At 39.0% G+C, this 23,923-nt stretch overlaps 1 protein-coding gene across 6 annotated transcripts in view; it reads left to right on the forward strand.

Moving 5' to 3' along the window:
• The window catches only part of ADK (adenosine kinase), a 566,335-nt gene extending 543,103 nt beyond the window's left edge, over window positions 1-23,232 (forward strand). For 4 of the 6 annotated variants that reach the window (XM_017962928.3, XM_021944000.2, XM_017962924.3 and 1 more), the window contains one exon: window positions 22,522-23,232. In XM_017962928.3, coding sequence (XP_017818417.1) covers window positions 22,522-22,557 — 36 coding nt within the window. In that variant the 3' untranslated portion in view covers window positions 22,558-23,232. The remainder of the gene's footprint in view (window positions 1-22,521) is intronic. The other 2 variants (XM_017962926.3, XM_017962927.3) reach the window with 1 other exon arrangement.
• Window positions 23,233-23,923: the final 691 nt, after the last annotated feature.

A 23,923-nucleotide genomic window follows, 5' to 3' on the forward strand; every position in this document is an offset into this window, starting at 1 on the left:
GGCGCAGTGGTTCATACCTGTAAGCTCAGCACTTTGGGAGGCCAAGGCGGGAAGATCACGTGAGCCTAAGAGTTCAAAATGAGTCTGGGCAACATAGTGAAACCCCATCTCTACTAAAAAATACAAAAAACTAGCTGGGCGAGGTGGCGGGCGCCTGTAGTCCCAGGTACTCGGGAGGCTGAGGCAGGAGAATGGCGTGAACCCAGGAGGCGGAGCTTGCAGTGAGCTGAGATCCGGCCACTGCACTCCAGCCTGGTCAAGAGAGCCAGACTCCGCCTCAAAAAAAAAAAAAAAAATTAAAAAATTAGCCGGGCATGGTTGTGCACACCTGTAGTTCCAGCTACTCAGGAGGCCAAAGTGGGAGGATCGCTTGAGCTCAGGAGGTCAAGGCTGCAGTGAGCCGTGATCACACCACTGCACTCCAGTCTGAGTGACAAAACGAAGCCCCATTTCAAAAAATAAAAATAAAACATGTCTTTGTAGAAAAATCAAGTTTGCATCTTTATTACACTTAAATGTTTTTGTAACACAACGTGATCTAAACACATAAAACTGTCAATGCCGCCCTTATTTCTAAATACCTTGATTAAAGCAGATTCTAAAGTATTCTAGCTTGCTTTAAGTTAGTCATTGTCTTAACAATAAAAGTTGATGCACATTGTGCAAAAGGCAAACATCAGAGTAAGGAGTTGCTTACCTTCTGTAGGAACTGCATTAGCTACTGAGCTTCATGAAAAGCATTCATATGAACACTACCTGACCTCTGCAAATGTCTAGAAAAACAAATCACAATTTAAAAAAATCTCCCACCTAGAATAATGAACAGAAAACTGGAAATTTATTAAAAATAAGTTTGACCTTCTCTCATGATGCTGCAGTCAAACAAAAATGAAAAATAAGTTTGACCATCATATTTGAAGTACATCTTCCCATATCTGTAATAATTCATTTAGTGCTTTATGGTAAACTTTTTATGTCTTCTTGCACTACTGCCTCGGCCTGTCTAAATGACTAATAAAAATTATGATATCTCTGGAATAACCAGTTCTAAAGCCTAAGGGTAACAGACTCTGTCTGAAAGAACAGCAAAAGATGTTGGGTTTTCTTTGTCTTTGAAATGCTATGTCACATGTTTATCTGTGCATGTAGTTCTAAGCCAAATTCTACCCTGAATTGAATCTTTAAGTCACAAAGTAGCAGGTTGTAAAACATTGTTCCATAAGAGGGCACCTCTAGAACTTGCTCTTCTAATTTTTCAAAAGGTAGAAGAAATTGACTTTTCACAGTTGTATTTAGATCATTCTTCCATATTAAGGTATTCAAAAATAGAAAACATAAAGAATATGGATTTATGATTATATCATTTTTATGTGCATCTCAAAATGCCCATAGTACAGTAATTTATTTTATTCTGCAATTTTCTTGAGAATGACAGCATGTGAGACAGCTTGTTGGATGGGGAGGGACAGGATATAGTAGGGCAGCCATATTTGAACTTCAAGGCACTGTTTCCTCTGATTCCTTCAGTCAAAAGGAGCATAAACCCATTTCACCTAGTTCAGGTTAAAGAATTTTTTTTTTTGTAAGGAAGATATTATAACATAGTGGTTAAGACATTGGATCAAAAGATGTGGTTTTAAGTCTGGTACCACCATTAACTAGTTGTGGGACTGGTGTGGTTTGAATGTGTCCCCTGTAAAATTCTAGCATTGTCAGTGTAATAGCATTAAGAGGTGGGGACTTTAAGAGGTGATTAGGCCATGATGGCTCCTCTCTCATTAATGGGATTAAGGCCCTTATAAAAGAGGCTTCATGCAGCATTTGGCTAGCTTGCTCTTCCACTCTGGTTTACCCTTCCACCCTCACAAGTTACCAAATGCCAACAGCTTGATCTTGAATTTCAAAGCTGCCATAATTGTGAGACAATAAATTTCTGCTCTTTATATATTACCCAGTCTCAAGTATTCTGTTATAGCAGCACAGACTATGAGAGAGACTATGGACAAGTTACTTCTCTTTTTTGTTTGTTTGTTGATTTTTTTTGTTTTTGGGGGGTTTTTTTAGATGGACTCTTGCTCTGTCACCAGGCTGGAGTGCAGTGGCACGATCTTGGCTCACTGCAACCTCCACCTCCTGGGTTCAAGCGATTCCCCTGCCTCAGCCTCCCAAGTAGCTGGTGACTACAGGCATGGGACACCACACCCAACTAATTTTTTGTATTTTAGTAGAGACAGGGTTTTGCCATGTTGGCCAGGATGGTCTCTATATCCTGACCTCATGATCCTCCCGCCTCATCCTCCCAAAGTGCTGGGATTACAAGCGTCAGCCACCCCGCCCGGTCGTTACTTAATATCTCTAAGCCTCAGTTTCCTCATTTATAAAAATGAAGATAATGAGTACCTATCTCATTTGGGTTATTATGAAAGTTAAATGAAGTAATATATATAAAGCACAACACCTGATACATAATAAGGATTCATTAAGTGTTACGTATTATAAGAGGGGTCTCAAAGAAGTCTGAAGCAAGAGCCAGAATGACAAGTTTTCACTGAGAGTATAGCCAGATGGTGATTGTAGGTTCAAGTCAGTTCTAGAGACCTCAGCAGCGGATACTGGATCTTCACTCCAGTGCTTCACTAATTAATGCTACTGAGCTGCATTACGTATCTGCATCTTCCTGTCTCACAGTCAGCTTCCCAGCCTTTGTTTTCCATTCTGGCTCCTAAAAGAGAACATGGGGTTATTAACTCAATTCACTTTTTATACAATGTCATAAGTAGGACACTAGGAGAACCATAAGTTGTTTGCCCTTGAACGAGATGCCTACCCTTTGGTCCATTTAATAGTAAGGGTTGAATTTATGTGCACAAAACATTCCACAGTGCTGGAAGTGATTTTTCTTAAAAGGGTAATACGTGGATGGGCTCTGTAAACATTGTGCTAGCATGCCTTGTCTACTACCTTCTTCCCATATTTATAGTTCTGAAAATGTTCCCTACAACATGATCCATCTATCATACAATACACGGAACATCAAACAGCTTGTATCTCAAGCTAGAAACCTAGACGTCCTTCCTGAGTCCTTCCATTCCCTTTCTCCAAACCATCAGTGAGTTCTTTTGATTCCATTTTAAGGATGTATCTCAAATTTGTCCACTTGTATTTCTTTGTCATGACTTTAGCTTAGGCCTGTTTTCCACTTACTGTAGTAGTTTCCTAACTGATGTCTGTGCCTTCACTCTTTCTGGAACTTCATTCCATTTTCTATACAGCAGCCAAAATAATCACTTTAGGAAGAAGTTGAATTATTTCACTCCCCTGCTTACAACCTTGCTGTTGCTTCTCACTACACTTAGCCTAAAAATCCAAGCTCCTATGGTGATGTAAAAGAATCTATACGATCTGCTATGCTTGTATCTTTATTTCATTCCATTTTCACCTTTGCCTGCATGCTGTAGCTATACTGTCAGTCTTCTTTCAGGCCTTAGACACTTTGTACAGTGGAGTTTACTTTGCCTAGAATGTTCCTCCCCTACTCGTTAAAAGTCAACTCTTCTCTAATCATCCTATCTAAAATGGGTCCCTTGACTATTATTCTCTCCTGTTACCCAGTTCTTTTTCATAGTAGCACTTAACACTCTGGAATTGTCTTATTTATTTGTTTACTTGTTTTTGTTTATCTCCCCCATTACAATGTATGTTTCAGGAGAACAGGAACTTTATGTGTCTTATTCACCAGCATATCCCCAGGACCCAGCACAGTGCCTGGCATAGAGCACTTAGTAAATATTAGTTAAATAAATGAATATATCAATCACATGTACAGCTGCAAACCGATTTGCCCCTACCATCAAGCAAAGACCATTTAGTCAATATTTCTAGGAATTTGGTTATTGAGTTATATTATAAGAAGGGGTTAGAATGAGTCAGGAAATAGAGTAGGCCATACTTGAGGATCAGGTCAACTTGGTTTAAGAGTAACCCATGCTAGGCCAGGTGCAGTGGCTTACGCCTATAATCCCAGCACTTTGGGAGGCTGAGGTGAGACAATAACTTGAGCCCAGGAGTTCAAGACCAACCAGAGCAATATAGTGAGACCCCTATCTCTATCAAAAATTAAAAATTAGCCAGACTGGTGGCAAACATCCATAGTCCCAGTTACTCAGGATGGTGAGATGGGAGGATCTGTTGATCCCAGGAGGTCAAGGCAACAGTGAGCCACAATCGTGCCACTGCATTCCAGCCTGGGTGTGTACGTGACTAATCCAGAAACAGAGAGACTGATCATACTACATTTAGTGTCACTTAAAATAAAGCATGCTATGGAGAGAATACATGTGTTAGGAAAGAAGGTGGTATTTAATAACAATTGCACTAAGTTATAGTACAGATATGAAAAATTTATTCTCAGGATCATAATCCTGAACAACGGTTCCTGCTGTAATAGGCAATAACATACAGGTCAGAGGCTCCAGTCAAGATTTCATAAGATATATTAAAGTTATCTAGTAGATCTCCAAGTTGATGGCTGACATCACTCTCAAGTCCCCTAATACACACATCACACTCTCAAACTTACGGATTTGGTTCACCAAAATGTCCAGTAGGAAGGATTTAATTCAGCAGATAATAGAACCTTGCCCTGTCCTACCTAGGATCTTTGCTGCCATTCCTTCATTTATAGGTGTGAGTGGGATAAAAGTAGCTCCTCCACAAAGGAGGCAGTGAAAATCTCTAGTGAAGGCACTGAGCCTGGGACATAACCTATGTTTCATTTTCCACAGCTTGTTTACCTCAAGCCACACAATCGTTCTTAGCTGTTTAACTTTTGTCAACACCCACATCAAATCAACAAACTTGCTTATTTTTCTTCTTCCCTTACTATCTATCACCCAGAATAGTGGTTCTCAAACTTGAGTGTGCATCAGAATCATCTGGAACACTTGTTAAAAGATCTATTGCTGGACCCTCTCCCAGGGTTTCTGATTTAGTAGGTCCGTGATGGGACTTAAGTGATACTGAAGCAGCTGGTTCGGGGAACACACTTTGAGAACCATTTCTGGAAAGAATTTTGCAGTAGATTCCCATTTGATCTCTCTGCAAGCAGTCTCTTTCCTAGTAAGTTCATATTCCACACTTCTACCAAGGTTAGCTGCCCAAAAGCAATGTAATATGCCTCCCCTGTATCAGAGTTTTGTTGGCTTTCTATTTATTATAGTATAAAATCCAAATCAGGCCGGGTGTGGTGGCTCACACCTGTAATCCCAGCACTTTGGGAAGCTGAGATGGGTGGATCGCTTGAACTCAGGAGTTTGTGACCAGCCTGGGCAACATGGGAAAACCCCATCTCTACCAAGAATACAAAAAATTAGCCAGGCATGGTGGCACACACCTGTGGTCCGAGCTACTCAGGAGGCTGAGGTGGGAGGATTGCTTGAGCCTGGAAGGCAGAGGTTGCAGTGAGCTGAGATCATGCCACTATTCTCCAACCTAGGTGATAGAATGAGACCCCATCTCAAAAAAAGTCCGTATCACATCATACAAGATCCTTGACAATATGTCCCCATTTTGTCTTTCCTGGTGTGTCCCCAACTTAGCTGACCTTTGACTATATTGCAAAATAAACTTTGTCCTGTCAACAGCACGGCTTTTTTTTTCTGCTTATAATGTCTATCTCTGCAAAATGTTATTCCTTCAACACCCAGCTCATGTCACCTTCTCCAAGATGCGTTTGTAAATGTCCCCAAATTGAGGTGTTATGTTATTTTTAAAGTGCATATGTGGCTTTCTCTCCTAAAGCTATAAAACCCTCAAGGACAAACACTGTGTTTTATCCATCTTTGACTCCTCTGGTGCACCCAAAGCCCAGTACCTAGACATTCAATAGCTGTTGGTTGATGGAATGAATCCAGGTACTTCTGATAGATTCCAGGTTTTTACTTTCTTTTGTTTCTTATAATAAAAACGTAGTATCGAAGCAGTCATGGCATGAGTCTAGTAAATTGAGGATTCAAATTAGTCAAAGTTATAATTTGTATCTTATTTCCTTTCCTAAATCAGCTAGAGATAATGAAAATAAAACCTTTAAAAAGGATGTAGCACCTTTAAGTTGACTGCCTCGTATATAATGTGGCAGCATATATCTGGTAATCACTGGTATAGGAGGTAAGTTGAACAGGCCAGTTTAAGACAGCATATAAATCATCACTAAAGGACAGATAGCTAAGAAAGATGGAAAATAAACAAAGAATTGAAAAACCAGATTGACCCAGAAATGACTAAGAACAAAGTTTGTGCAGGGAGAATTGAGTTTAGTACTGTTAGTTGCTCTAAAATATATCAGGTTTGCTTTAATTACACGGTAATGCTTCTAAAAACAAAGGTAATTACATGATAACTTATGTTACTACTCCCATATTATCTCTTAATAACTGTGTAATTAGCTTGTCACTACTATACAGTGTGAAGTTTGATATTACTCATGGATAAAGAACATTGGTAATTTAAGTGAATGAGCGAGGGTGGGATGAGGGATAGAGGCAGCAGGGAAATCATAGGATTATTGCAATCAGGAATGCAAATGGTTAATTAGATCATTGCACCCAGTCCTTAGGGATCTGAGCCAAAGCCATGGAGAATACCAAACAAGTCTGAGGTGAATTCTCCATGGCTTGTCACAGTGCCTTCTGAAGACCATAAACACACAACAAAGTGAGTAAGTTGATAAAGCACTGGAATAGATCAATGAGTTTGGGATATAATGCATGTAATTTTAAACAGTTCCTTTTATTTGGGGAGGTTTTTCTTTTAAGTAAATATTAAGAAATTTTTAATTGAAAAATATTTCACTCATCTTATTTTCCAACATCCTGAGGTTATCTGTGCAACCTATGGTGCAACCTATGTGGCGAGGATATGTAGCACCGGGAACTCTCATTCATTGCTGGTTAAAAAAAAAAAAAAAAAAAAAAAAAAAAAGCAAAATGGTAAACAACTACTTTGGAAGACAATTTGGCAATCTCTTACAAAACTAAACATACTCTTACCATATGATCTAGGAATCAGCTCCTTGGTTGCTCAAATGATTTAAAAACTTATGTCTTCACAAAAACCTGCACGCATATGTTGATAGCAGTTTTATTCATAATTGACAAAACTTGGAAGCAGCTAGATATCTTTCACTAGGTGAATGAATAAACATTATCCATACAATAAAATATGATTCAGCCAACAAAAAGTAATGAGCTATTAGCTGGGCATGGTGGCTCACACCTGTAATCACCAGCACTTTAGGCAGCCAAGGCAGGCAGATCACTTGAGGCCAGGAGTTCAAGACCATCCTGGCCAACATGGTGAAACCCTGTCTCTACTAAAAGTACAAAAATTAGCTGGGCGTGGTGGCAGGTGCCTATAGTCCCAGCTACTCAGGAGGCTGAGGCAGGAGAATTGCTTGAACCCAGGAGGCGGAGGTTGCAGTGAGCTGAGATTGTACCATTGTACTCCAGCCTGGGCAACAAGAGCAAAACTGTGTCTCAAAAAAAAAAAAAAGAAAGAAAGAAAGAAAGAAATGAGCTATTAAGCCAAGAAAAGACATGAAGGAACCTTAAATGCATGTTGCTAAATGAAAGAAGGCAGTAGGCAGTCTGAAAGGCTACATACTGTGTGATTCTAACTACAGTCATGTACCACATAACATTTTGGTCATTGACAGACCACATATATGGCAGTGCTCTCATAAGATTATAATACGTTATTTTTACTGTACCTTTTCTATGTTTAGATATGTATAGATACGCAAGTACTTAACATTTTGTTACAATTACCTACAGTATTCAGTAGAGTAACAGGCTATACAGGATTGTAACCTAGGAACAATAGGCTATACCGTCTAGGTTTGTGTAAGTACACTCTGATGTTTGCACAATGACAGAATCACCTAGTGATCCATTTCTCAGAACATATACCCGTTGTTAAGCAACTCATGACTGTATATCACATTCTAGAAAAGGCAAAACTATGGAGACTGTAAAAAAGTAAGTAGCTACCGTGGACTGGAGCTGTGGTGCAAGGAGAGAGAGAAGAATAGGTAGAGAGCACTGAGGATTTTTAGAGTAGCAAAACTGTTTTGTGTGATACTCTAATGGTGTATATTATTATATTTGTCAAATCCCACAGAATATACTACACAAAGAGTAAGCCCTAATGTAAACTATAGACATTATTTAATGATAATATGTCAATAATGGCTCATCAGTTGCAACAAATATACCCACTAACTAATGCAAAATTGTAATCATAGGGGGAACTGGGGAGTAAGGGGATGAGGGAAGATTTGGGAACTCTCTGTATTTTCTGCTTAATTGTTTTGTAAACCTAAAACTGCCCAAAAATATAAAGTCTATTTTTTTTTAAAAACCCAGGTGGAAAAACCTTTCTTCCATCCATCTTATTCTACCAACATCTTGGGTGTGTATGTGTGTTTCCCAGTGTCATCAATTTCACTGCCTTAAGGTGCTATGGCTTAGACATGTGTCTGATGGCCAGTGACCTCACAGTTTTTACCAAAATACTTGTTTTCATTACTATCACGTGATAGCCATTCTAAGTGTGATTATCCTTCTTAATTCTGTTAGAAATCCCCCCGGCATTCCCTGTGAGGGAAGTATTAGTCCTTGAATTTCCGTTTCAAAAGATGCGTACTGATTTACTTGGTATATAGCTTCTGTAAGAGGAAGTTTCATTTGGGAAAGAAAGATTGTGCTAAGGTTCCCTCAGAAACTTTCTAAATTGCCTTCTCTAAAATTGCCTGTGTTTCCCTAAGCCTAAGAGTAAAATACAGGAAATAGTGATGATTTTTATGTGCTTGAGGAATCTCCTAAGAAGAGTGACCAATTTCATTCTACTTATACTGATACTTGTACTGATTTACCTTGTGGAAAACTCATCCAGTGGCTGCAATTACTAACTAAATCCAAAGGCATGAGTGGGAAACTATTAAAATAAAACATCACTTAGCTGAAACTCTTGAATGGTTGCTCTTAATAACCATTTTTTCTGAATAAAGTTCCCATGGTTTTTTTTAAAGGTATATTGACTTAGATCTGATTTTAAAAGTGTAATGTAGCTTATTATATAATGTTTAATACATAAGGAAAACAAGAAAAAAGTCATCCCAACTCTAGAAAACAACTTTTTTCAACACACTTTTTTTTTTTTTTTTTTTTTTTTTTTTTTTTACTATTTTGACTAAACATATTTCTAAGTGTACTGCATGAATCTGACTAAAGACTAAAAATGGAAGGAAACACAAGTAGAAATTATAAAATCAGGATCAGGCCAGTGTGGTAGCTCATGCGTGTAATTCGAAAACCTTGGGAGGCTGAGGTGGGAGAATCACTTGAGACCAGGAGTTGGAGACCAGCCTGGGCAACCTAGTGAGGCCCCATCTGTACCAAAAAAAAAAGAAACTTACTTGTTTAAATTTCCTCCCTTTAAAGGTATCATATGCAAAGCAGAAGGTTTGGGGGTTTTGGGGTTTTTTGTTTGTTTTTTTGAGACAGGTTCTCACTCTGTAGTCCAGGTTAGAGTACAGTGGCACAGTCATAGCTCATTGCAACCTCAAACTCCTGGGCGCAAGCAGTCCCCGCTACCTTACCCTCCCAAGTAGCTAGGACTAAAGCTTTGCACCACCATGCCCAGCTAATTTTCCTTTTTTTTGTAGAGACAGGGTCTTGCTATATTGCCAGGGTTGGTCTCAAACTCCTGGGCTCAGGCAATTCTCCTGCCTCAGCCTCACAAAGTGCTGGGATTACAGGCATGAGCTGCTGTGCCCGGCCAGAAGTTTTCATTTTAGCACAGTTTAATCAATCTTTCACTTTCTGCTTTCTGCTTTTTTTGTGACTTATTTAAGAAATGTTTTCTACCTCTAGGACATAAAGATAGTTTTTATTTTCTTCTAAAAGTCTTACTGTTTTGCCATTTACATTTAACTCATTGATACATCTGGAATTCTTTTTTTTAGAGTGAGGTAATGGCATGTTCACAGCTCACTATAGCCTCGACCTTCTGGGCTCAAGCAATCCTCCCACCTCAGCCTCCCAAGTAACTGGCACTACAGTCACGTGCCACCACGCCCAGATAATTTCTGTATTTTTTCTAGAGCCGAGGTTTCTCCTTCTTACCCAGGCTGGTCTTGAACTCTTGGGCTCAAGCGATCTGCCCACCTCAGCCTCCCAAAGTGCTGGAATTACAGGCACAAACTACTGCACCCAGCCTCCCTTTACAATTCTTAAATTATCTTAGTCTTATTACTCTTGTTAGGACTTCCCCAATACTATGTTAAATAGTATTGATTTTTTATTTTATTTTATTTTTGAGACAGAGTCTCACTCTGTCATCCAGGCTGGAATACAGTGGCACAATCTCAGCTCAACACAACCTCCACCTCCCAGGTTCAAGCAATTCTCATCCCTCAGCCAACCAAATAGCTAGGATTTTGGGCGCACACCACCATACCTGGCTGATTTTTGTATTTTTAGTAGAGATGGGGTTCCACCATGTTGGCCAGGCTGGTCTCCAACTCCTGACCTCAAGTGATCCACCTATCTCGGCCTCCCAAAGTGCTGGGATTACAGGTGCAAGCCATCACGCCTGGCCTGATTATTATTATTATTTTATGTTTTGTTTATTATGTATTTATTTTTTTTGAAACAGAGTCTCTGTCGCCCAGGTTGGAGTGCAGTGGCCCAATCTCAGCTCACTGCAAGCTCACTTCCATACTCACTTCCCGGGTTCACGCCATTCTCCTCCCAAGTAGTTGGGACTACAGGCGCCCGCCACCACACCAGACTAATTTTGGTTTTGTATTTTTAGTAGAGATGGGGTTTCACCGTGTTAGCCAGGATGGTCTCAATCTCCTGACCTTGTGATCTGCCTGCCTCGGCCTCCCAAAGTGCTGGGATTACAGACGTGAGCCACTGCGCCCGGCCCTGATTATTATTTTTAATGGGACTGTGTATGTTTTCTATTTATTCCTAATTTTACTGTTTCACTTTTTCCACATTTTCTACAGTTATTGGGTATGACTTTTATAATCAGAAAAACAATTTTTTACTTGCTTTCTTAAAAATAAATAATATCTTAGTGAAGGCCTGAGGGGTCCTTATAGGTGTAATATGGATGACCGTGGAACTGCTATGGCTTCAGGCTTTACATATATGAGGTATTGCTATCTATTCACGGTATTCTCTGACCTTTAAATTTATGTGGCTTAAAATATATTTTCAACACATAAACATTTGTATATTTTTCCAGGTGAACAGTGTACTACCTCGATGTATAATAACTTAAATTTAGTGTAAAATGAGTTTTTTTAGAACAAATTATATATATATATGTGTGTGTGTGTGTGTGTGTGTGTGTATATATATATCCAAAAACTTTAAAATGTTTAAACTCTACATAGGCATATGGTGGTCTACTATATATAAAAGGTTTCTGGGAACTATTTAAGAAGATAAAGATAGAGCCACTGACATGTATTTGTACTGTATCTTTGGGAAAACAATTTCAGCATAATACATACTTGTAAAAAGTGAATTAGTAAAACTGTATTCTGAATGGGCACAGAGGCTCACACCTGTAATCCCAGCACTTTGGGAGGCTGAAGTAGAAGGATTGCTTGAGCCCAGGAGTTCAGACCAGCCTGGGCCACATAGTGAGACTCCTCCATTTCTACAAAAAATAGAAAAGTTAGCCAGGCATAATGGCACACACCTGTAGTTCTAGCTACTCAGGAGGCTGAAGTGGGAGGATTGCTTGAGCCCAGGAGTACAAACAAAAACAAAAACAAAAAAAAAACTTTATTCTTCCAAGTTTATAAAGTGCAGCTTGCTTACTTGTTGACAAGCTGCTGAATGTAGAATGAACAGTACACAGTCTACTGAGTTTTAAGTTCCAGCTACCATGAAAAACTGTTAAGGAACTATAGATGGAAAAGAGAAAATGGACTCATAAAGACTTTGTTCATGTTCATTTCCTTCTAAAATATCCCTAGCTCTTATTAAGTGTCTCCATTAAGGCTTCCATACTCACTAACAATATTTCTCGGTTCTCTATAAACGACACTAAGAAAATTCTAAATGTTATATCTCTTCTACAGTAACTACATGGAATAGACAGCTTAAGTTACATTGCCTTTTGACCACACCAGCAATCCCACCTCTGTGTGCTTTGAGGAAACTAGTGTAGCATCTCCTCTTTTTGCACAACTTAAACATATGTTTCAGGTCTCATGTCAAATACTAGATATAATTTGTCAATTTATTGATCACACTTCGTAACATCAGTAAAAGTCTAAATAAAATCAACCAGAAGATAATAGGCGCACCAATTGTTAATGAACAGAGGTTTATTTGGAAAGATTGTTCCAAGATTCAGAGCCAGCTAACAATAACCCTAAGAACCCAATTTATTGTCGATGAGAGATTCTCACCTTATGCCTCAACAGCTAGAGGACCTGAAGTCTATAATGTCTCCTAAAGCTGGAAAAGCCTGAGAGGTCCAGCTTGATACGCCTATCTGTAAAAAGATAGAGAGAAGGAACCAAAGTAAAAAGTCAACAACAACGGCCTCAGCATATGAGTTGTTGGAGACTTTTTCATATTGAACACACATTCAAAGTCAGTTTTTTAAGATTTTGCTTTTTGGACTCTTGGTAAGCCCAAATCTTGTTCTAAAAAGAGCAGATATTTTTGTTTTTGTTTTGTTTTGTTTTGTTTTAGATACTGTCTCACTCCGTCTCCTATGCTGGAGTGCAGTGGTACAATACGGCTCACTGCAGCCACAACCTCCCAGGCTTGGGTGATCCTCCCACCTCAGCCTCCTGAGTAAGTAGCTGAGACTACAGGCATGCACCACCATGCCTGGCTAAATTTTTGAATTTTTCTGTAGAGACGGAATTTTGCCACATTGCCCAGGCTGGTCTCAAACCCCTGGCCTCAAATGATCTGTGTGCCTCAGCCCCACTAAGTACCATGCTTGACCCGTTTTTGTTTTTTTGTTGTTGTTGTTGTTGTTGTTGCCCAAACTAGAGTACAGTAGGCTCAATCACAGCTCACTGCAGCCTCAACCTCCCAGCTCAAGCTCAGGTAGCTGGGATTGCAGGTGCATGCCACCACGCCCAACTAATTTTTTTTTTTTCTATAGAGATGAGTCTCCCTATGTTGCCCAGGCTGGTTTCCTGAGCTCAGATGATTCTCCCATCTCAGCCTCCCAAAGTGCTCAGATTAGAGGTGAGGCATGAGCCACCCCACCTAGCCTTTTTTTTTTTTTTTTTTTTTTTTAAATACCTGCAAGCCACATTTATCTGCTATTGTGTTTACCAACCACACTCTGGGGCCTGAGGCTGTGTTTCAGTGAATGAAATATGAAAAAGGACTTTCTTTACTTGCTGATACAGTACAGTATTTGTATCTATTAATAGCATATTGTTATTGTTGGTATTTTTTTTTTTTTTTTTGAAAAACACTTTATTTGAATAATATACCTAAAATGCAGGGAACTTCTAAAAATAGAGATTGAGGCCAGGCATGGTGGCTCACACCTGTAATCCCAGCACTTTGGGAGGCCGAGGCAGGCGGATCACCTGCAGTCAGGAGTTCAAGACCAGCCTTGCCAACATGGTGAAACCCGTCTCTACTGAAAATACAAAAACTAGCCAGGTATAGTGGCGCACATCTGTAATCCCAGCTACTCAGGAGGCTGAAGCAGGAGAATCACTTGAATGCTGGAGGTGGAGGTTGCAGTGAGCCAAGATCACACCACTGTACTCCAGCCTGGGTGACAGAGGAGACTCTGTCTCAAAAATAATAATAATAAAATAGAGGGTGAAGGACCAAACATCCTATAGAAAAATAAGCAAAAGATAAAAATTAAATCACAGAGAGATTTGTTCTTTAAAGATATATAAAAAGATGTTCAGCTTCACTTAATAAGAGAAATCCAGATTAAAATTATGCTGAACTATTTCTAACCCATCAGACTGGCAAAAATTCAAAAGCTGGACAGTATACTATATTGGTGAAGTTGTGGGGAAACGGGCACTCTTACATTACTAGTAGAAATACAAAATCCTTAAACCTCTATGAAGAAGAATCACCAATAAAACTATATATGCATATAGTTACTCATTAACCTAGCAGTTCTACTTGTAAAATTTATCCTGAAGATACGCCCCTAACAACACAGAAATACATATGTGAAAGGTTATTCATTGCAGCATTGTTTATATTTTTAAGATATTGGAAACCATGTAAATGTCCACACATAGGAGATAGATTAAACTACAGTGTATTTATACATGGAGGTACTATGTAGCAGTAAAAAAGAATGAAGAAAATCTCTACCAATTGATGTAGAATGATTTCCAGGAGATTTTGTTTTTGTTTTGCTTTGTTTGTTTATTTGAGATGGAGTCTCGCTCTGTCGCCCAGGCTGGAGTGCAGTGGCACGATCTTAGCTCACTGCAACCTCTGCTTCCTGGATTCAGGCGATTCTTCTGCCTCAGCCTCCCAAGTGGCTGGGATTACAGGCACCTGCCCCCACGCCCAGCTAATTTTTGTGTTTTTAGTAGAGATGGGGTTTCACCATGTTGGCCAGCAGGTCTCAAACTCCCAGCCTCAGGTGATCCGCCCGCCTCAGCCTCCCAAAGTGCTGGGATTACAGGCTTGATCCATGGCACTCAGCCTCCAAGAGATACTTTTAAGTGAAAAAAAAAAAAAGCAAAGGGTAACTGTATTACCTCCTTTTGTGTTTAAAAAAAAAAAAGAGAAAAGAAAAAAAGGAAGAAAACATACATACATCTGCTTACCTTTACTAAAAGAATACAGGAAGATAAACCAGAAAACAATGAAAGTGGTTACTTACAAAGGATGGGGAGGAGGACATGGTAAAGAAAGTGACACTTCTTTGAGCATATCTTTTATAGAATTTTTACTTTTACTTTTAGAAACATGTTAATGTTCTACATATTTTTTAAATATTAAATCAATAAGGATAGAATGTAAGAAATGGGACTAAAACTGAAAGCAAACTGAAAAACATGAACCCAACTTTTTCCCATCTTTTCTTAAGTAAAATGAGCTCCCCAAAGGGGGTAAAAAAGAGAACCAATCTGAGTAACATGCTGAACACAGTATTTGACTACATCAGAGAACAGAAAATTAACCCTAAACTCTTTTTAGTAGATTTGGATTTTTTTTCTTTTAAAGTTAGGGATGAAGTGACTTTGAAACTATTTGAGATGTATTACAAAAGTAAGTAAATAAATAAATTTGTTGATATTGTGGGAAATAGGTTCTCACTATAGAAGAAGGAACATACAAATAATGGGATAAGGAAAGGCAAGAAAGAACCCTGTGGAGATGGACTAGAATTGGGAGTACTGGTGTCAGCTCAATTTCTAAACTAGGTCTCTGTATACACACATATATATATACAGTTAGGGATATAAGTGTGTGTGTGCGTGACTATGTGTACATGCATACTTCCTAGCTCTGTTCATTTACAGACTCTAGAAGCAAAGAGCACACCTGCCTCGCAGATCTTAGTCCCTAATACCATTCTATGCTAAAAAGAACCAGTTATCCTCAGATAAATGACTGATTCCAGGGCATAGTGGAGCCCAGAACATTATGGCAGAACATAAAGAAGTGATCAAAAATAATGTGATGGCATATTCAAGGACACAGGAGCCACCAGCCTGAATGGCTCCCACTGGCAAAAACTGGAATATTTTAAGGACCAAATTAATTAAGGGCTGTAAGGGATTATAAACCATTGATTTAAAAAGAATTGAACCATTAATTTAAAAAGAATTGTGGACCGAGCGTGGTGGCTTGCACCTGTAATCCCAGCACTTTGGGAGGCTGAGGTGGGCAGACCACCTTAGGTTGAGAGTTTGAGACCAGCCTGTCCAACATGGTGAAACCCCATCTCTACTCAAAATACAAAAATTAGCCAGACATGGTGGCTCATGTAGTCCCACCTGCTACTTGGGAGACTGAGGCAGGAGAGTCGCTTGATCCTGGGAGGTGGAGGTTGCAGTGAACCGAGATCATACCACTGCACTCTAGCCTGGGTGACGGAGCTCCAGACTCCACCAAACAAATAAAATAAAAATAATTGTGCATTCTTACTGATAATAAATAGATTTAAATAATAAATGGGAGAAGAGGTAAGCTCTTGTTTATGGTAGAATGGTGAGGGCTGACTGGTAAATGTGAAAATCATTTCACACCTGGAGTGGGAGGGGGGTTGGAACTTCTGATAAAGAACAGAATATTTATGTGACTTTTGTTTTTTTTTTGAGATGGAGTCTCACTCTGTTGCCCAGGCTGGAGTGCAGTGGCGTGATACTTGGCTCACTGCAAACTCTGTCTCCCAGATTCAAGCGATTCTCCTGCCTCAGCCTCCCAAGTAGCTGAGACTACAGGCGCCTGCCACCATGGCTGGCTAACTTTTGTATTTTTAGTAGAGATGAGGTTTCACCATATTGGCCAGGCTAGTCTCGAATTCCTGACCTTGTGATCCACCACACTTGGCCTCCCAAAGTGGTGGGATTATAGGCATGAGCCACCATGCCCAGCCAAATTTGATTTGAGGATTTGCTCAGTCTTTCTTTCTTTCTTCCTTTCTCTCTCTGGTTCCTTCCTTCCTTCCTTCCCTCCTTCCTTCCTTCCTTCCTTCCTCCCTTCCTGCCTCCCTCCCTCCCTCCCTTCCTTTCTTTTTTTTTGAGATGGAGTTTCACATTTGTTGCCCAGGCTGGTGTGCAGTGACATGATCTCGGCTCACTGCGACCTCTGCCTCCTGGGTTCAAGCAATTCTCCTGCCTTAGCCTCCCAAGTAGCTGGGATTGCAGGCACATGACATCACACCTGGCTAATTTTTATATTTTTAGTAGAGACAGGGTTTCACCATGTTGGCCAGGCTGGTCTCAAACTCCTGACCTCATGATCTGCCTGCCTCAGCCTCCCAAAGTGTTGGGATTACACGTGTGAGCCACTGCGCCTGGCCTATGTGATCTTAAATTGTCTATTCACAAACTGCTTGTTAGATGCAAGGGAAAAAATAGGTACTATACAATGGAGAAGTAGGACAACACCTTGATCGGGTGATCAAAATTCCTGTCACTAGTGAACAGCAGATGGACATGATGTACCTCTAAATGGGACACTTTGAGAAGGATCCATCATAATATGTGTAGTAGTCTGCCTGGGAATGCATGATCATGAGAAAATGTTAGACAAACCCAAAATCAGAATCAGTCTATTAAAAATGGGAAAATAAATAAATAAATAATGGGATAAATGCGTCGGACACAGTGGCTCACACTTGTAATCCCAGCACTTTAGGAGACTGACGCAGGTGGATTGCTTGAGTCCAGGAGTTCGAGACCAGCCTGGGCAACATGGCAAAACCCCATCTACTAAAAGTACAAAAAAAACTAGCCAGGCATTGTGGTGTGCACCTATGGTCCCAGCTACTCAGGAGGCAGAAGTGGGAGAATCACCTGAGCCTAGGGAGGTTGAGGCTGCAGTGAGCCAAAAAAAAATTACACCACTGCACTCCAGCCTAGGCAATTGGAGTAAGACCCTGTCTCAAATAAATGAACAAATAAATTAAAAATTAGGTAGGGGATGACTGTATTCTTCAAGAGTGTCCATATCTCAAAAGTCAAAATCTGAGGAAATGTTTCAGATTTTTAAAAACTATAAAGGTACATCAGTTAAATCCTAAACTAGATTCTGTTCTAGAGGAGAAAATTTCTATATAGGACATTATTGGGTAATTGACTAAATTGAAATATGGACAGTAGATTAGATAACAGTGTTACTGAAGTTGATGTTGATGTCCACACTGTAGCTATGTAAGAGAATATCCTTATTCTCAGAAAAGATACACTGAAGTTTTTAGAAGTAAAAAGATATGATAAATGTAACTTGCTCTCAAATAGTTCAGGGAAATAAAATTGTATAAAGAGAAAGAGTACATGCAAATGATGCAAAATGTTAACAATATTGTGCACCTGGATAAAGGAGGTACAGATGCTTTTTGTACTATTTTTATTCCTGCAAACTTTTTTCTGAATTTGGAATTATTTTCAAATAAAATACACTTTAAGCAGGCTAATAATTAAAAATCTAAACTAAAATTATATTGGGAAACATTATGCTAAGTGAAATAAGCTAGACACAAAAAGACAAATATTGTTAGAATAGGCAAATTTATAGAGACAAAAAGTAGAGTAGCACTTACCAGGGGTTGGAGGTAAAGAGGAGTGGGGAGTTATTGTTTAATGGGTACAGAGTTTCTTTTGGGGTGATGAAAAAGTTCTAAAAATGCATAGAGGTAATAGTTGCACATTGTGAATGTACTTAATGTCACTGAATTGTGCATTCAAAATTTGTTAAAATAGTAAATTTTATGTTATGTATCTTTTCCACAATAAAAGTATCTTGGGGATGTTTACTTACATTATAAAAGGATTCCCTACAATTCTTTAAATATAAGCTCCATTTGTTTATTTAAACAATTTTATACAACTTTCAAGATTCACATCAGCTCCTTTTTGAAGACTCTGCTTATAACTGATTATGTAGTATCTGTATTTCATTTTAGCTGGTTTTTTAAAATAGATTATTGAAAAACTGACATTCACCTTGGGCAAAGATCTTAGCTTTTTTCAGCATCCAGGTTCTCCACTTGTCAAAGCAAAACACTCTTCAGAATACTTACTTCATTCATCATCTAGTTTTCTTAGAAGAAGGATGCTGGTGGTTTTGCTTCACAAAAATATTTCATAAACATAAGCTTTTTCTTTTTCTCACAATGATCATACCAGGGGGAATGAAGAAAACAGATGTTGCTTATAAGGCGTCTAATAGACATGTTTGCATTGTAAGCTGATCTGACTCTGAATTTGGCATCTGCTCCATTCACTGTGTGGACTGAGCATTTTAGCCTCACAGTTTGGCAGAAAAGTTAATATTGACTTTTGACTGTTACCTGAAAACTCAGTGATAAAATACTCTTACTAAACCTCAAGAGAGAGTGATTTTTACAGTCTCAGCAAATGTCTTTAAAATACATCATTCCATTAACCATATTAATTTTATTCTTTGGTTGGGAATACTTATTTATTTCATCTAATACAGAGCATTCCCTAAATCTGACTGGGAAAAGTCTGTGTGGTCAGAATGGTAGAAGAAGAAGGACATAAATCACTTATAATGTTCTCTACAGGTCATTATACCACAGCTTCTCAATTAACCTTCATTCCCCTCAGGCTGCCCAGGGCCTCAGGGAAGGCCCAGAAGCCTAGCTGCAGCACAGTTGCTCATTATCATCTGCTCTTCTGAGCATTTGAGTGTTACTGCAACAGCTCAGGTTTCCCCTAAGGGGAAGGTAGCCCAGATTCTTCTGCTCTTGACCTGCCTTATTTGCAATTATCCTTTTTTTCTTCTTTCACAGTTTTATTGTGGCATAATAGACATACAATAAACTGTACATATCTAAAGTGTACAATTGTATAACTTTGGACATATGTGTACACCCATGAAACCATCACTATGGACATATCCACTGCTCCCATGGCCTTTTCTAATCATGCCTTCCTGCTCCTTCTCATCCCCTTTTGGATTGTTTCCAGTTAGGGGCTATTACAAATAAAGCTGCTGTGAACATTCATTTACAAGTCTTTGTGTGGATGTGTACTTTCATCTACCTTGGGTAAATACCTAGAAATAGAATGGGTCATATGATATGCGTATGTTTAGCTTTTTAAGACTGACAAGTGGTTTTGCAAAGTGGTCTCACCATTCTACATTCCCACAATTAGTGTATGAGAGTTGATCGCACCCTTGCTAACACTTGTTATAGTCAATCTTTTCAGTTTTAGCCATTCTGTGGGTGTGCAGTGGTATCTAATTGTGATTTTAATTTGCATTTTTAAAGAAATAATGATATTGAACATTTCATATGCTTATTTGGCATCTATCTTCTTTGCTAAAATGTTAAAGACTTTTGCCTACTTTGTATTGAGTTGTTTATTGTTATTGAGGTACCAAGTATTTAATTGTGACAAAATTCAAATTATTTTTTCTTCTATAAAAGTTGTATTCTTAGCCAGGTGTGGTAGCTCACACCTGTAATCCCAGAGCTTTAGGAGGCCAAGGCAGGCAGATTACTTGAGCCCAGGAGTTCAAGACCAGCCTGAGCAACTAGGCAAAACCCCATCTCTACAAAAAATGCAAGAATTAGCCAGGCATGGTGGCACACGCCTGTAGTCCCAGCTACTGGGAAAGCTGAGGTGGGAGAAGAGCTTTCAGCCCAGAAGGTTGAGGCTACGGTGAGCCATGACTGTGCCACTGTACTCCAGCCTGAATGATAGTGAGACACAGTCTCAAAAATAAATAAATTTTTAAAAAAGAGAAGTTTGTACTTTTTACACCTTACTAAGTGATCTTTAGCAAACTCAAGATCACTAAGATTTTTTCCTATGTTTTCTCCTCAAGAGTTTTAGAATGTTACTCCTTACATTTATGTCTGTGATTCATTTCAGGTGAATTTTTGTAGATAGTGTAAGGTAAAGGTTGAAATGCTTTTTTTTCACACATGGTATCCATTGTTCTAACACAATTTGTTAGAGTATCCTTTCTCCATGGGATTGTTTGGGCACCTGTGTCAAAAATCAGTTGGCCATACAGAAGTAGGTTTATTTCTGGACTCTGTTCAGTTCCATTGATCTATTTGTCTATATGCTAATACCATAGTGTCTTGGTTATTATCATTCTATAATAAATTTTGAAATCAGATAGTATAAATCTTCTGGCCTGATTCTTCTTTTTCAAAGTTGAGTTTTCACTAACCTAGGTCCTTTGAATTTTCATATAAATTTTAGAAGCAGCTGGTCAGTTTCTATAAGAAAAACCTGCTAGAATTGTTATTGGTATTCCAATGAATTAATAGAAAAAATCCTGCAGAACTGATAATATTGAATCTTCTGACCTTTGAATACTTTATGTCTCTCTATTTATTTAGGCTTCTTTTATATTTCTCAGCATTGTTTTGTCATTTTCAATGTGCAGGCCCTATACAACTTCTGTCAGATTTATTCTAAGGTACTTCAAATATTTGAAGTATGTGAAGTACCTTAGAATAAATATGGATAAATATTCTTAATATTAATTTTTAATTTTTTCGTTGTTGAGACAGGGTCCTACTCTGTTGCCCAGGTTGGGGTGCAGTGATGTAATCATAGCTGACCGCAGCCTCAACCTTCCTGGCTTAAGCAATCCTCTCACCTCAGCCTCCTGAGTAGCTAGGTTTACAGGCATGCACCACAACACCTGGCTAATTTTTGTATTTTTTGTAGAGACAGGATTTCGCCATGTTGCCCATATTGGTCTCAAACTCCTGAGCTCAAGCAACTCACCCGTCTTGGCCTCTCAAAGTGCTGGGATTATAGGCGTGAGCCACAATGCCTGGCTTATTCTTAGTAACTTCTAATTGTTCATTGCTCGTATGTATAATTATATATACACATTACCAGTATAGATAATTTTTGTATTTTTAGTGGAGACGGGGTTTCACCGTGTTGATTTTGAGACCCTGTCAACACATGCTTCCCTGTCCAGGTGCAGTGGTTCACGCCTGTAATCCCAGCACTTTGGGAGGCCAAGGCAGGTGGATCACCTGAGGTCAGGAGTTTGAGACCAGCCTGACCAACATGGTGAAACCCCCCATCTCTACTAAAAATACAAAAATTACCCGGGCGTGGTGGCAGGCACCTGTAATCCCAGCTACTCGGGAGGCTGAGGCAGAAGAATCGCTTGAACCTGGGAGGCAGAGATTGCAGTGAGCCGAGGTCATGCCATTGCACTTTAGCCTGGGCAACAAGAGTGAAACTCCATCTCAAAAAAAAAAAAAAGACCAGATTGACTTGATGGCAAGTTGTTGTGTCTCAACTTGAGCTCTTTAGAATAAATATTAGGGGACGCTTATGATGTTTGGGAAGAGGCCTCCCGGCCAGGCACAGTGGCTCACGCCTGTAATCCCGGGCCAAGGCAGGCAGATCACGAGGTCAGGAGTTTAAGACAAGCCTGGTCAGCATGGTGAAACCCCATCTCTACTAAAACTACAAAAATTAGCTGGGAGTGGTGGTATATGCCTGTAGTCCCAGCTACTCAGGAGGCTGAGGCAGGAGAATTGCTTGAACCTGGGAGGCGGAGATTGCAGTGGCCAAGATGATACCACTGCACTCCAGCCTGGGTGACAGAGCAAGATTCTATCTCGGGGGGGGGAAAAAAAAAAAGACCTCCCTAACAGCAACGCTCAAGACTTTCTCTTACTGTCAAGGCTGAAGAATGAGATAGGTGCTTAGATCATATATTGGTCTGACCCAGTATAACATTTCTGCTGCTGTCACACAACACTCAACGTTCTTTTTTGCCTGTGTTCTAGGTTTTCTGTCTCAACTGGTCTCTGACAAGCCTCTGACTGAATGTATCCGTGCTGGCCACTATGCAGCAAGCGTCATAATTAGACGGACTGGCTGCACCTTTCCTGAGAAGCCAGATTTCCACTGATGGAAGAGCCAAAAGCACAAGCCCAGGAGTGCAGACACTGCCCTGATTGCTTCCTGAGAATTCCCATATTAATAAAGAAGAAAATTATCTGCCATTTTTTCCTACTATAATAATGCTGAATCTTAATTTAGAGGGTACAAGGGTACGGTAATGCTTGTAGAATCTTTATTATCTCAACAATCTAAAAAATGATGTTTATTTCCATAGTTTGATAGTGCCACTTAAATGCCAATTAAACAAAACTATAACATTTCAATATAAATTTTTATTTCATTTTCAATTACTTTGTAAATTCATGTGTATTTAGTACACTGATTCTTTTTTTACATTTCTGCTTTGAATGCAGATGCAATTTAATATAATAGATTTTTTAATGAATTAATCTTAACATAGTAATCTTTAGCTTTTTATACAAATATATTTAATTTAGGAGTATATGTGTGTCTATACACACACACATACATAAATATACCACATATATACCTGATAGTCAAATAAGGTACAGAAATTTTATCTTGTCAAATTATGCCAAATAATCTCTTTAATGTGCACTCAAACATGTAATAAACTTTGGATAATTAAATAATGTGCCAAATTTAAGTTGTATTACAATATTCAAGTCATAGTCTTTTGGAACTCTGTAATTTGATACAAACAAAAACTTGTCATATAGGAATTTTTTTCTGTCTTTTCCCTGTGTACGGCAAACTGAGGAAGAAAGATCATTATTTAATACTGGGCCCTGAAATGTTACCCAATTTGTTAATGGAATTATGAAGAACAGCAACATAATACACTGAAGAATAACTTAGTATCAGAGACCAATAAATCCTTTTTTTAAGGAAGACAAAATGGTATAATTGGACTTCTGGAGTCAGACTTAGTTACCTTTATATGTGACCTCAGTTTCCTTTTTGTAAAATAGGATAATAACCCTTACATAGCAGGTCATTGAGATGATTTGAGAGAGATTACCAAGTATAAGATATTTGTTTTAATGCCTTGTAAATGCTTAATAAGTAGCTGCTCTTATTATCATTATGATTTTTTCTTTTTTAAGAAAAAAAGATGATGTTTGTAAAACTGAATTCAAATCATAGGAAAAGATTTGGCCAGGCGCTGTGGCTCACGCCTGTAATTCCAACACTTTGGGAGGCCAAGGTGGGAGGATCACTTGAGCCCAGGAGTTCAAGACCAGCCTGGGTAACAAAGTGAGGCCCCACCTCTACAAAAAGTTTTTAAATTATCCAGCCACAGGCTGGGCACAGTGGCTTACA

Source organism: Papio anubis, chromosome 11 (assembly GCF_008728515.1).
Source record: "Papio anubis isolate 15944 chromosome 11, Panubis1.0, whole genome shotgun sequence".
Classification (NCBI taxonomy): domain Eukaryota; kingdom Metazoa; phylum Chordata; class Mammalia; order Primates; family Cercopithecidae; genus Papio; species Papio anubis.